General features: G+C 46.9%; 1 protein-coding gene across 1 annotated transcript; it reads left to right on the top strand.

Annotated features, from left to right (window-relative positions):
- Nucleotides 1-6721: 6721 nt before the first annotated feature.
- On the top strand, nucleotides 6722-10135 carry DDIT4 (DNA damage inducible transcript 4). Its single transcript, XM_068257719.1, has 3 exons — nucleotides 6722-6902; nucleotides 7589-8126; nucleotides 8322-10135. Exons 2-3 carry the CDS (start codon nucleotides 7631-7633, stop codon nucleotides 8840-8842), a joined length of 1017 nt encoding a protein of 338 aa, XP_068113820.1. The 5' UTR covers nucleotides 6722-6902; nucleotides 7589-7630; the 3' UTR covers nucleotides 8843-10135.
- The last annotated feature ends 2313 nt before the right edge of the window (nucleotides 10136-12448 follow it).

Here is a 12448-nt window from a genome sequence, read left to right as displayed (position 1 = left end):
GAAGAATCGCCCCAATGTAAACCAGCCCTTAGTATGATTAAAAGTGCAAGGAGTATGATTTGATTACAGTGATGTGATGCTGGACATACACCAAGCAAGCTTCAATTTCTCTGGTCTTCCATTCAATAAAATGATCATATTTGATTAGAACTGACTACAATTAAACTTGTCAGTTTGATTGTGTGTAGTTAGTTAGGCTCCGTTCACACTTGTAAATGCAAATCGCGATTGCAATCGCCTACTGATTGCAATGTAGATTTTGCATTACATTTTTTCAGCAATTGTATTTGCAATTCTCATTCTAGTGAGTGATGCAATTGTCGGGAAAATGCTGCATGCATCAGCGATAATTGAAAGCATGCTGCAATCGCTGCAATGGGAGTAAGCTTATAGGATTATTTGTGCATCAGCGTGTTACTGATCGCCGGTGATCTGCAAAGCGCAAATCGTAGGCAACAAGCGCCCGTGTTTGAATAGGCCCTTATTGTTTTACTCACAGTTGAAATGTGTTTACAGTTCACCAAGATATCTCATTGTGAGCCAGAACCATTAGTATTTTTTATAAGGAACCAAAGAGAACCTAACTCCCCTCTAAAGGCTTGGTCACACCTAGGGCGTTTTTGCCTTTATTTTAAGCGCCGGCGATGTTCAAAATCGCCCTGAAAGCGCTTGTGCAATGATTCCCTACGAGAGTGTTCACATATGAGCGGTTCGATTTCGATCCGCTCACCAAAGCTCTGCCTGTACAATTTTTGGGGCGATTTGCTTCAATGGAAGGTATAGAGAAATCGCAAAGCGCTTGAAAAAACGTTTTGTATAGCGATTTCCCCAGCGCTTTCATGAATAAATTCACTGTATTTATTCATTTCCGTGTGAAAGAGTTTACGTCCTAACTGACTTCAGGAAGGGAAAAAACAGAATCACTCTGCAAAAGTGCTTAGAAAAGTGAACAAAGCCTAACAAAACTGCTATGCTAAATTTAATTTTGCCTTTAAAACAGAAGGCATTTGCAATCATTTACCTCTATGTGACCCAAAAAATGTCCCATCACTACTGGATCTGCTTACAAATGGGAGGCCGACACAGCAAACCGCGTGGCCAGCCTCTACCGCGGCTCAGGGTCCCAAAGAGTCCGCACAGCGGAGTCCCGGGTAGCTGCTGCATGCGACCCCAGCGAGGGGCGCCTACAGCCGGGAGTGTTCGCTGGCCCTGCCAGCACTGCTGCACCACAGAGGAGCCGCTCCAGCTGGCAAACCAACAGCGCTCGGCGAAGGGATCGGAGCCCCCCGCGACCTGCAGCAAGATGGGGCCACCGCAGATGAGCTGACCCTGTCAGCGCACCAGCAGACCACCAACAGCGCCACTCAGGGAGGAGATCGTGGCTCCCTGCAGCCTCCCACTTGGCAAACGTCGGAGCTCCCTGCGGCCTCCCACGTGGTAAATGTCAGCCTGCCTCACGCCACAGCCTGTTGCGGAGCACGCCGAAGGAATCAGCTGACCCGCTCCCCCCCTTGCTGCCGGAATCCGTGTTCCACCCTCCACCCTCCCGGACTGGCCCGGGCATATCCGGGGGCCTCTGTTGGGTGCTGTGGGCATCTAAGGTACACTGCTGCCAGTTTTATGGATTGTGCTGCATTGCTGAATGGGCTGTTGTTTTGTTTTTGTTTTGCACATGTATCTAGTGTGTATTCCTTGCACCCGGGGCACTCTGCGGTTGGGCTGCTGTTGCACATGCCTCCTACATCTGGGTCACGCCGCTGCTAAATAGACTGTTATGTTATTGCACTCGCCTCCACATCTGCGTCGCACGGCGGTTGGACTTGTTAGTGCACTCGCCTCTTACATATGTGTAACACTGCGGATGGTCTGTTATTGCACTCGCCCCTTACATCTGTGTCACACCGCCTCTGATGGACTGTTATTTGCGTATGCCTCTTACATCTGTGTCACACTGCTGATGGTCTGTTATTGCGCATGCCCTTACATCTGTGTCACACCGCTTCTGATGGACTGTTATTTGCACATGCCTCTTACATCTCCGTCACACTGCTGATGGACTGTTATTGCACATGCCTCTTACATCTGTGTCGCACTGCGGATGGACTGTTATTGCACATGCCTCTTACATCTGTGTCACACTGCTGATGGACTGTTATTGCACATGCCCCTTACATCTGTGTCGCACTGCGGATGGACTGTTATTGCACATGCCTCTTACATCTGTGTCACACTGCTGATGGACTGTTATTGCACATGCCTCTTACATCTGTGTCACACCGCTTCTGATGGACTGTTATTTGCACATGCCTCTTACATCTGTGTTACACTGCTGATGGACTGTTATTGCACATGCCCCTTACATCTGTGTCGCACTGCGGATGGACTGTTATTGCACATGCCTCTTACATCTGTGTCACACTGCTGATAGACTGTTATTGCAACACGGCTGATAGACTGTTATTGCACTCGCCTGCACAAGTTTGCTTACCATCCATGCCCCAAATGCCACCCCTCACCCCTCGTACCACCCGCTCCAGAGCACAGCTCCTCAAATGGGAACACATCACAGCCGCACACCCGGAGGATGGGCTCCTGTACAACTCTGTTTGGAGCCACGTCCAGGAAATCACTGCTTCTGCGCCCTGGCCTCCGTGTAGCCAGCGCCGCAGGGGATGTCGGTCAGGCGTCCGGGCAAGGCTGAAGAGGAGAGGCCTGCGGTCAGCCATCCCTGCGGTCCTCCTAGCGAACGTCCGCTCCCTCCCCAACAAGCTAGATGAGCTGAGACTCCTCAGCGACAAAAGGGAACTCGGTAACAACACCCCAGTCTTTTGCTTTACTGAAACGTGGCTCCATGACGACATCCCTGAGAGCGCCCTCCAGCTCCCAGGCTTCAGCCTCATCCGTGCAGACCGGGACAGCACCCTCTCTGGGAAAAAGAAAGGGGGCGGCATATGCTTCTACATTAGCTCCGCCTGGTGCTCAACCACCTCTGTACTGGCCAAGAAATGCACACCAGAACTTGAACTCTTCCTCATCAATTGCAGGCCAACCTACTCGCCCAGGGAGTTCTCCTCCTACGTCCTCGCGGGTGTGTATATCCCTCCTGATGCAGAGGTAAACGCTGCCCTGCGGGATCTCAGTGATACCATCATGCAGTGGGAGACGGCCCTCCCGGACTCGCTGTTCATTATCTTGGGGGATTTTAACAAGGCAAACCTCCGCAAAGAGCTGCCCCGCCTCCATCAGCACATCACCTGCCCCACCAGGAGTGCCAACACCCTCGACCATTGCTACACGGCCCTGAAGGATGCATACAAAGCGACACCGTGGGCAGCCCTAGGCTCATCTGACCACTGCATCATCCACCTGGTACCTACTTATAAAAGGCGCCTGGAAACCTCAAAACCTGTCATTAAGTCATCCAAAGTGTGGTCAAGTGAGGCTAAACTTCAACTTCAGGCCTGCCTTGACTGCACAGACTGGAAGGCTCTGGAATCGCCTAACCTGGACGAGTGGGCAGACAATGTATCCTCGTACATCAGCTTCTGTGAGGACTCCTGTATCCCAACAAAAACCTTCAAACTGTATCCAAATGATAAACCGTGGTTCTCAAAAAGACTACGACAACTACGTCACAGCAAAGAAGCCGCACATAAGTCCGGCAACCAGGTGGAATACAAGAAGGCAAGAAACAACCTAAACAGAGAACTGAGGTCCGCTAAGAGGGGCTACGCGGAAAAGCTGGAACAAAACCTCTCCTCAAACGACTCACGAGCCGTGTGGAAAGGGTTGAAGGCTGCCACCAACTACAAGCCCCCCCCTCAGCATGCCACACCGAGCTCTGAGCTTGCCGAGAGTCTCAGTGAATTCTACTGCAGATTCGAGAGTCAGCCAGCACCTGCAGGTCTCCCACAGCCACCTGCACAATCTGCCACTGTAGCCCTAGGCCCTTACTCACACCCACCATCAGTGAGGGAGGCGGATGTACTGAAACACTTGCTAAGGCTAAATGCTAGGAAAGCCTCAGGTCCGGACGGTGTGTCGCCAGCCTGCCTGAAAACCTGTGCTCGTCAGCTCGCTCCCACCCTCTCTTCCATCTTCACGAGGTCCCTCCAGGAAGGCAAAGTTCCCGCGTGCTTCAAGAGGTCTGCCATTATCCCTGTCCCCAAAAAGCAGGGCATCCTCGACCTCAACAATTTCAGGCCCGTGGCGCTTACATCCGTGATCATGAAAGCTTTTGAAAGCATGGTGCTACCTCTCCTTAAGCACTCTACTGAGGGACTGCTGGACCCACACCAGTTCGCGTACCGGGCGAACAGGTCCACAGACGACGCCATCAACATCTGCTTGGAGCACGTATATGATCACCTGGATAGACCGGACTCCTACGCCAGGATCCTCCTACTGGACTTCAGCTCAGCATTCAATACTATCAGCCCTAAAATACTTCAGGACAATCTCGCTGCGCTAGGAGTCCACCCCACCCTACGCCTGTGGATCACGGACTTCCTCACCAACAGGTCCCAGGTCGTTAGGCTAGGCACCATCTCCTCACAACCTAGGATCACCAACACAGGGGCCCCACAAGGCTGCGTCTTGTCGCCGTTCCTGTTCTCTCTGTATACGAACAATTGCAAATCCACTTCGGACTCGGTAAAAGTAATCAAATTTGCCGATGACACGACCATTGTGGGTCTCATCACCAAAAACGATGAGAAGGCGTACCGCCTCCAGGTCGAAAGCATATGCAGCTGGTGCAGAGAGAACGGTTTGGTCCTAAACACAGCAAAAACGGTGGAGATGATTGTTGATTTCAGGAGGCGCGCCTCTACCCCGCCTCCAATCCACATGGATGGTATGGAAGTGGAAAGAGTCCCCAGTGTCCGCCTTCTGGGCACAACTATCTCCAATGACCTGAGGTGGAACACCAACACCGCCTCAACACAGAGGAAAGCCCAACAGAGACTTTTCTTTCTCCGCCAACTGAAAAAGTTTGGTATGGCCCAAAAACTGCTGACAAATTTCTACTCAGCCACGATCGAATCCGTCCTATGCTCTTCCATCCTGGTCTGGTACTCCAGCTCCTCCGCCAGCGACAAGCTCAAACTGCAGAGGGTCATCAAATCTGCAGAGAGGATCATCGGGAGATCCCTTCCCACTCTGGACCTCCTCTACCACTCCAGGCTGAACACCAGAGCATTAAAGATCGCCAACGACCCCTCACATCCAGGCTACCGTTTCTTTAACCAGCTCCCCTCGAGCCGGAAACTCCGGTTCCGATCCATCTACACCAGGACCTCAAGACATAAGAACAGTTTCTTCCCCTCTGCTGTCAACCTTCTGAACTCTCACCATGGAAATGCCTATCCCCACCCCACAATACCTAGACGCATTGGGGCACTTTGCACATAGCTCAAGCGTACTTCTTGGTTGTTTCTTTTATTGTACTGTAACTTATGCCATTGTCTCCCTCTGCATACATGTTCTATAATGTTCTGTTTTTTTCTGTAAATGTTCTGTTACTACTGCATGCCCTCTATCTGTAACTACTGTATACCGTGTATCAGTACCCTGTACGTGCCAAGCCCAATTCCGGGCACGACCCAGTCGTGCTTGGCGAAATAAAGTTTCTGATTCTGATTCTGATTCTGAAATCAGCTCACATAAAGCTGAATAATAGCAAACTTACTTTTATAAAGGCAAAATGATAGTGGGATAATATAGTGAAACGAGTATGGGCATCCAGGATGATTGATGCAATTCCCAGAGATTAGCTCTTTTCCCCTATTCTAGTGTGATGCATAGAGCCAGTCATCATAGGTAATAGGTGCAGAAGTTAGATAAAACTTCCCCATTGTCCCAGGTTGCATCTCACGTACGCGAGTCACGTATCCGCATCTTCCTGCTGAGACACGCAGCCCAATAACAGCTGCACAAACTCACAGAGCAACTGGGCACAATGCAGCTCCCCTCGGAACAATGCTTTCCCTTTCTGCATTGTTTTACTGTATTTGCTTATGACAGCTCAGAGAAGAGAGTGCAGCGGAGCAGACGTGACCAAATAACAGAAAGCTGCCTGGCTACACAGTGGGCGCTTTGAAGTGAATCTTCAGTCTTCAGGTAGATGCTTCGCTTGCGCAAGTTCTGTTTTTCTCAAGTGAAGAAGTCACGTCCCTTCAGAGCAGCCGAGCCACGCAAGTACCAGCTGCAGAGGGCAACCCACTCCTCGCACCAACCCCAATACAATGCCAATACAGCCCTGCAAGCGGCATCTGAAGGGACAGAATCCATTCACAACGCATTGTCAAGCAAATCCAATATGACTTTGATAACTGTAAAAGGTGGCAAACACAGGTGACCTCATCCTATCTTGTTTACCAGTTGAACGCACTGGGGGGAGGAGTCTGACAAATCGATGCTGAAGGGGAGACTGCGGAGATATGAAAATAGTGCAGAAATGATGTAGTGAAATCTGCCTTTGTCTGAAAGCCACGCCCCCTCCTCCTACAATAAACACTCTCGCTTTAATGCAGGCTGTCTCCGGGCTGCTAGCAGAGGGGGGAGGTGTTATGATTGCTGTAGCCGGGCAGGAAAGAACGCTGTGGACGTGCTGCGATGGCTCATAGGCCGGCGAAATGAGTGGGCGTTCCGTGTCTCGTTGACAGGTCGAGCCCCCATGCGGTAGGCGGGGCCAGGAGCTGGCTGAATATAAGCGACTGTAAGCCGCAAGAAGGTGCCAGTGCCAGTGATGGTCACTCGGACTTGTACGCTTAGCAGTGTTCTTTCATAGCTGCAAGCGTATAGTTATAGCACTTATCTCACTATTCACTTTTATCTGCAACTCTCAAGCTTCCACCGCAGTTCAGCCTTGTCTGAAATCCCAGCCTCGGATTTATAGCACTGTAAGTATTCCATCCTCCTCCTTTGCTTTCTGTTCTGCTATTGTTAGGACTTGTTTAAGTAGTCTGATGTAAGCTCTAATGGATCTGATGTAAGTTCTAATGGATTGTGTGATATAATGTTCAGGGTATCCATACATCTAGCGATTTTGCTTCAATCGACAAAGAGGTCGACTTTATTGAATGATCAACTTTAGTGTGGTTGATCGAAAAGACGATCAACTACTGGCCCACACGCTACAAGCGAGATCCGATGCAATTCTCCTTCACATTCGATCGGAGCAATGTTGTGGCTCAATGCTCTGAAACTAAAAATCGAAACACTAAATTCTCTCTCGAGTAGATAAAATGATCAAATCGAATGGTCGATTGTACAGCAAAATCACTAGATGTATGGCCATCTGTAATGTGTTATGTAGTACAGTTTAAAGATGCAGTGTTTCATTGAATTTGATCCATGAAGCATGTTTTTGTTACACTTATGTAGTGATGGTTTTCTACTGCAGGGTTATAGACGTAAACATAAAAGAGTTAAACTGCAGGTATGCAAAGTATCTAGGAGGTTCAGAATGAATTGTTTTCTATGAGATGGGTTTTACCTAGGTAATGCATAGCTTAGGTTTTATATTGTTTTTGAAAGTGGCTTGTCTACAGCGGTGGCTGACAATTCTCTTTGTTTTTCCTTGCAGTAATTTATACTTGTTTTGCACAAGCTCTCCAAAGCATCAGACATGCCTGCCCGAGGTGATTCTGCGTACTTTGTGCACTCCAGTGCACATTCTCAACTTGTTAACGGATTCAGTCCAGTTGGCAAAGGACCCTCTTCAGTCCTTAAAGAACGTCCTTCAGTTATTAGAAGACCCCCTCCAGTCAATGAAGTCCCTGCTCCAGTTATTAAAGAAGTTCCAGTTGTTAAAGCACAAGCACCTACTCCATTTGTTAAAGAACCTCCTCCGGTAATTAAAGAACCCTGTCCAGTTGTTAAAGAACCTCCTCTGCCTATAAAAGAAGCACCGCCAGTTGTTAAACAGCCCACCTTGGCTGTTACAGAACTTCCTTCAGTTGTTAATCAACCTCCTCTGGTTCTTAGAGAGAATCTTACAGTTATTAAAGAAGAACGTGAAGATGTGTGGGATGGAAAGTGTGCAGACCTGTCTCAAAGATGTAACAGTCTACCTGGTTCTGACTGTGAATCCCTCACCAGCAGTAACTCCTTCTCTGAATGTGGTAAGTTTATTCTCTCGATTATGTTGTTTATTACAGTTAAATTATTACTCTGATTTATTCCCTCACCCTTCAGACTAATGATTCTAGTAGCCTGCCTTATGAGTTCTGTGTGGCTTTACTTTTGCTTATATCTAGATGTATGCATGTAGGTGATTTCAAGTCTATTAATGTGACCTTTCCTTTCTTGCCTTGCAGATTTTGAAGCACTTGATGAACCAGAAGAGTTGGAAGAACCTGATGAGTTTGATGACATATCTATACGGGACTCAGACCTTCTTACTGATTATGAAGGAGAAATGCTTTGTCCATATCTTCTCAGAAGGATCAAATATATCCTCAGTAAGGCCAAAATCAACTCCTTGAGGTGTTCTCAGCTGCTTCTTCCTGATGGCCTTCTCCGCAGCTTGGGCCAAGAACTGATCAATTTGGCCTACAATGAGCCTTGTGGACTGAGGGGTGCTTTTATTGAGTTGTGTGTGGAGAGAGGCAAAGTGTGTTACCCTGTATGCCAAATAGAGGCTGATCATGCAATAGTCCCTACTTTCCAGTTGACTGTAGTCTTTAGGTTGGACTCTAGATTGTGGCCAAGGCTTCAGGGACTTTTTAGCACTAAACCAGTTTCTGGATCTGGACAATCTATGAAACTTAGCCCAGAGTTTAAAGTTGTAAAGAAAAGGTTCTACAGTTCTGAAGAATTTATTGTTGAACAATGCTGAGATTGTATGAACTGATAAGACTTACTATGTGGGGTACTTAAATGAAGGCTTATATGGGTATTTGAGAATGACTGACTTATGTAATATTTTTTTTTCAAAGGTGATGTGCACTTTTGCTTTTTTTTTTTTAAAAAATGTAAAAATGTAGTAACTCCTTTGTTGCCAGGCTATTGCCAATAATCGTCTGGCAGCAACTGGGTTAGCCTAGGCACTGCCAAGTCTAGTGAGCAAAATGTGCTGAGCTTTGCTTTTTACACTGAACTGACCTGATGAAATGCTATGATACATGGGGATATTTTGGAGGGGCTTCAGTATGCTTACAGTTGTGAAAACATTACATTACAATGCACAAGAAGGGGGTGATTATTAAGGGAAAGAAGTGGAGTTTCACTGTGTTCACTTGGAACATCCTATCAGGTGCGCAAGGGGAAAAAAAGGAATCTCTGATTGGATGTTTAACGTCAACACAATTAAACTTCACCGCTCTTCACTGCACATGTTCTTTAGTAAATCACTCTTCAACTTACCATACATTGTACAGTGTGGCTGTACAATCGTTCCACAAATCTTACCAACATCTATGTAGTATTAAGCCCAATCTACACGATACGATTCTATTTACGATCCGATTAAATCCGACATGTCCAATCTGGATTTGATTAGATTCAATTCGATTTGCCATCGCAAAACAATGGCAAATCGAATTGAATCGAATCGAATCCCGATCGGACATGTCGGATTTAATCGGATCGTAATCGAATCGTGCAAAGAATCGTATCGTGTAGATGGGGCTTAAGAGCAAGCTGATGTAATGTACCATGGATATATTGTTCAGGCAGGCCCTTTTACTACATAAATGTGGTAAGATTTTAGATTGCACTGTCAGATGGCGTAGTGTATGGTAAGCATTAAAGTATTGACTTATACATTAGCTGCACTGGGAGTACCGCCTTTTTTCCTTTTTTTATATGCTTTGGCAGCTGGTCTGCACTAAAAGGTGGTATAACTCTACCTCTTATAGAGGATGAATTGTCATGAATTCTTCACGTTCAGGACCACTTTATTTTGTTCTCTTCCTCACTACTGATTCAGTGGCAGCTAGGAGAGATGTTCATTGTAGTAGTTCCGCTTCAGAAGACAGTATATTGAAAGCACTAGTATTCATTCAAATGTTCCTGTATTCTGACATGCTGCTTCAGTATGGTTTACATTTACATGTACACTTGATGTTCAAGTACAAAATCCACACAATGTGCCTTTTTTTATGTTTTTAATAAATCAGAAAATATTTTAGTTCTTGTCTTGTGTCTTTGATGCTGTAAATGGCTTGCTTGAATGTGTGACAGCTATTGTTAGAACTTGTTTATAAAGTCTGTATTATGCTTGGTACACACAATGCAATTTCCCATCCGATCGATGAGTAATCTTACAGGAAGTTGCATCGTGTGTACATGTCCAAGCTAGTCCTAATCGATAACAGGATCGATTTTTCCCGTGGTAACTTCAGAAAATCGATCCCGTTATCGATCAGGAGCAGATCGGACATGACAGACAGAAATAATTGTCGGATCAGTTTGATCCCAACATTCAGGGTCTGCTGTGGTGACAGTTTCAGCAGCACCACCATAGCATTTTTACAGAATTGTTGGGGTTGGTTGGTAGGGGAAACACTTTGGCGCTGATTTGGCAAAACTGGAGCAAAAGCAAAGCTGTTGCCAAGACCAAATAATCAGAATCTTTGTTTCATGAAACAGCGGAGATCTGATTGGCTGTTAGGGAAACTACTTTACTTTTAATACATGTTTTGTTGTTGTAACTTTTCCCTCTATTTTTCCATTCTTATGAACAGCCCAGTGTTTCAAAAGGTCCTGCAGCATTTTCATGCTCATTTTATAACTGACAGTGCTCCTGAATAAGCCTACAGAACCTCAGAGCTAAATCACAGTGCTCAGTTGCATTGGGGCCTATTTATACTTGTTCTGCATCAGTTTTTCTGCATCCAGATTTCTGGATGTGGCTATTTAGGACCTGTTTCCACTACATGCGGAATCTGGGTGCAGAAAAAGTGACTCCGATCAATGCCTATGGGCCTGTTTCCACTAAACGCGATATTTCTGATGGAGATCTCTGCATCGTGAATCCGTTTCCCATACTATGGAAATGTTAGTGGAAACAGGCACATAGGCATTTATTGGAGTCAGTTTTTCTGCATTCAGAATCTGATGCAGAAATCTGCAACATGCCATCCATAATATTTCTGCAGCAGCAAAATCGCCTTTAGTGGAAACAGGCCCTTGCAGAATAATTCTGCATGTTAACTCACTGCTCATACAGTTCTATGGGCCTGTTCACAGTACTGCGTTGTAACTGATCTCATTATTCTAACTAATTGCATGCGGGCTTTGTATTAAAGGACACCTGAAGTGAGAGGGATATGGAGGCTGCCATATTTATTTCCTTTTAAGCTATATCAGCTGCCTGACTGTCCTGCTGATCCTCTGCCCCCAATACTTTTAGCCATAGACCCTGAACAAGCATGCAGCAGATCAGGTGTTTATGACATTATTGTCAGATATGAAATTACCAGATTAGCTGCGTTAGGAGTTTTTCAGACACTACTGCAGCCAAATAGGTCAGCAGTGATGCCAGGCAACTGGTATTGATTAAGGCTGCTTACACACCAAGACCGCCTGTAACGCTCCCCCAACGCACAGCAATGTAACACAAGTGGGCTGTTCACACAGCCCACGTTGCGTTACATGTAACGCTGCACATTCTGTGCAAAGTGCAGCATGCTACGGCGTTGGAGCGGCTATAGCCGCGTTAGACTGTTTGCACATGCGCAGTGGGGGGCGGAGAGGAGGCGGGGAGAGCCAGCTACAGTAGCCGCGCACATGGCTACTTAATATTCACTGCACTGGCGGGCGCTGATTGGCCGGCTGGACCACGTGATGCGGAGTGTCTCGCTCCGCATCACGTGGTCCCATTGGCCAATCAGCGCCACTCTGGGAGACATTATAGGACTCGAGCCGCCTAACGCGGCTCACTCTACCGTCGGCTCTTGCAGCACCATACGTTGTGTTAGGTGCACGTTATGCGACCTTAACGTGCCACCTAATGCAACGTCTTGGTGTGCAAGAAGCCTTAAAGGAAATTAATATGACAGTCTCCATATACTTCTTGCTTTAGATTTCCTTTAAAGTCTATGTCCAGTCTCCATTGCAGTTTACACTCATTATAACGTGTGTTAGGGCCCATTTCCACTAGCTTTAGGATGCAGTGCGATCACCGCATTGCGCTGCGGGTACTTACGGTTGTCTTCCGGAAGTTCAGATGTGGCTGCTAGTTTTTGTGTACGGGAATAGGATGCGTGCTGCGAATTTGCAACATGCATCTAATTCTTTTACCGGGCTGCTTCATATTGCCAAACTCGCCAGCAAAGTAAACTACTCCATTGACTTGCATTGGTTCCGTTTGGGGTGCGATCCGATGCGATGACCGCATTGCATATTGGCTAGTGGAAACAGGCCCTTATACAACTGACCACTGTGAACCTAGCCTCAGTCAAATTGTGGCAATTTTCAAACTGTGGATCTTCACTTGTGC

Source organism: Hyperolius riggenbachi, chromosome 10 (genome assembly GCF_040937935.1).
Source record: "Hyperolius riggenbachi isolate aHypRig1 chromosome 10, aHypRig1.pri, whole genome shotgun sequence".
NCBI classification, from domain to species: domain Eukaryota; kingdom Metazoa; phylum Chordata; class Amphibia; order Anura; family Hyperoliidae; genus Hyperolius; species Hyperolius riggenbachi.
This window is presented reverse-complemented; position numbering and strand designations above follow the sequence as displayed.

Coding starts and splice junctions, on each gene's coding strand:
- DDIT4 (XM_068257719.1), top strand. CDS start 7,631: ATGCCTGCCCGAGGTGATTCTGCGTACTTTGTGCACTCCAGTGCACAT. Junction 8,127..8,321: donor TAACTCCTTCTCTGAATGTG/GTAAGTTTATTC, acceptor CTTGCCTTGCAG/ATTTTGAAGCACTTGATGAA.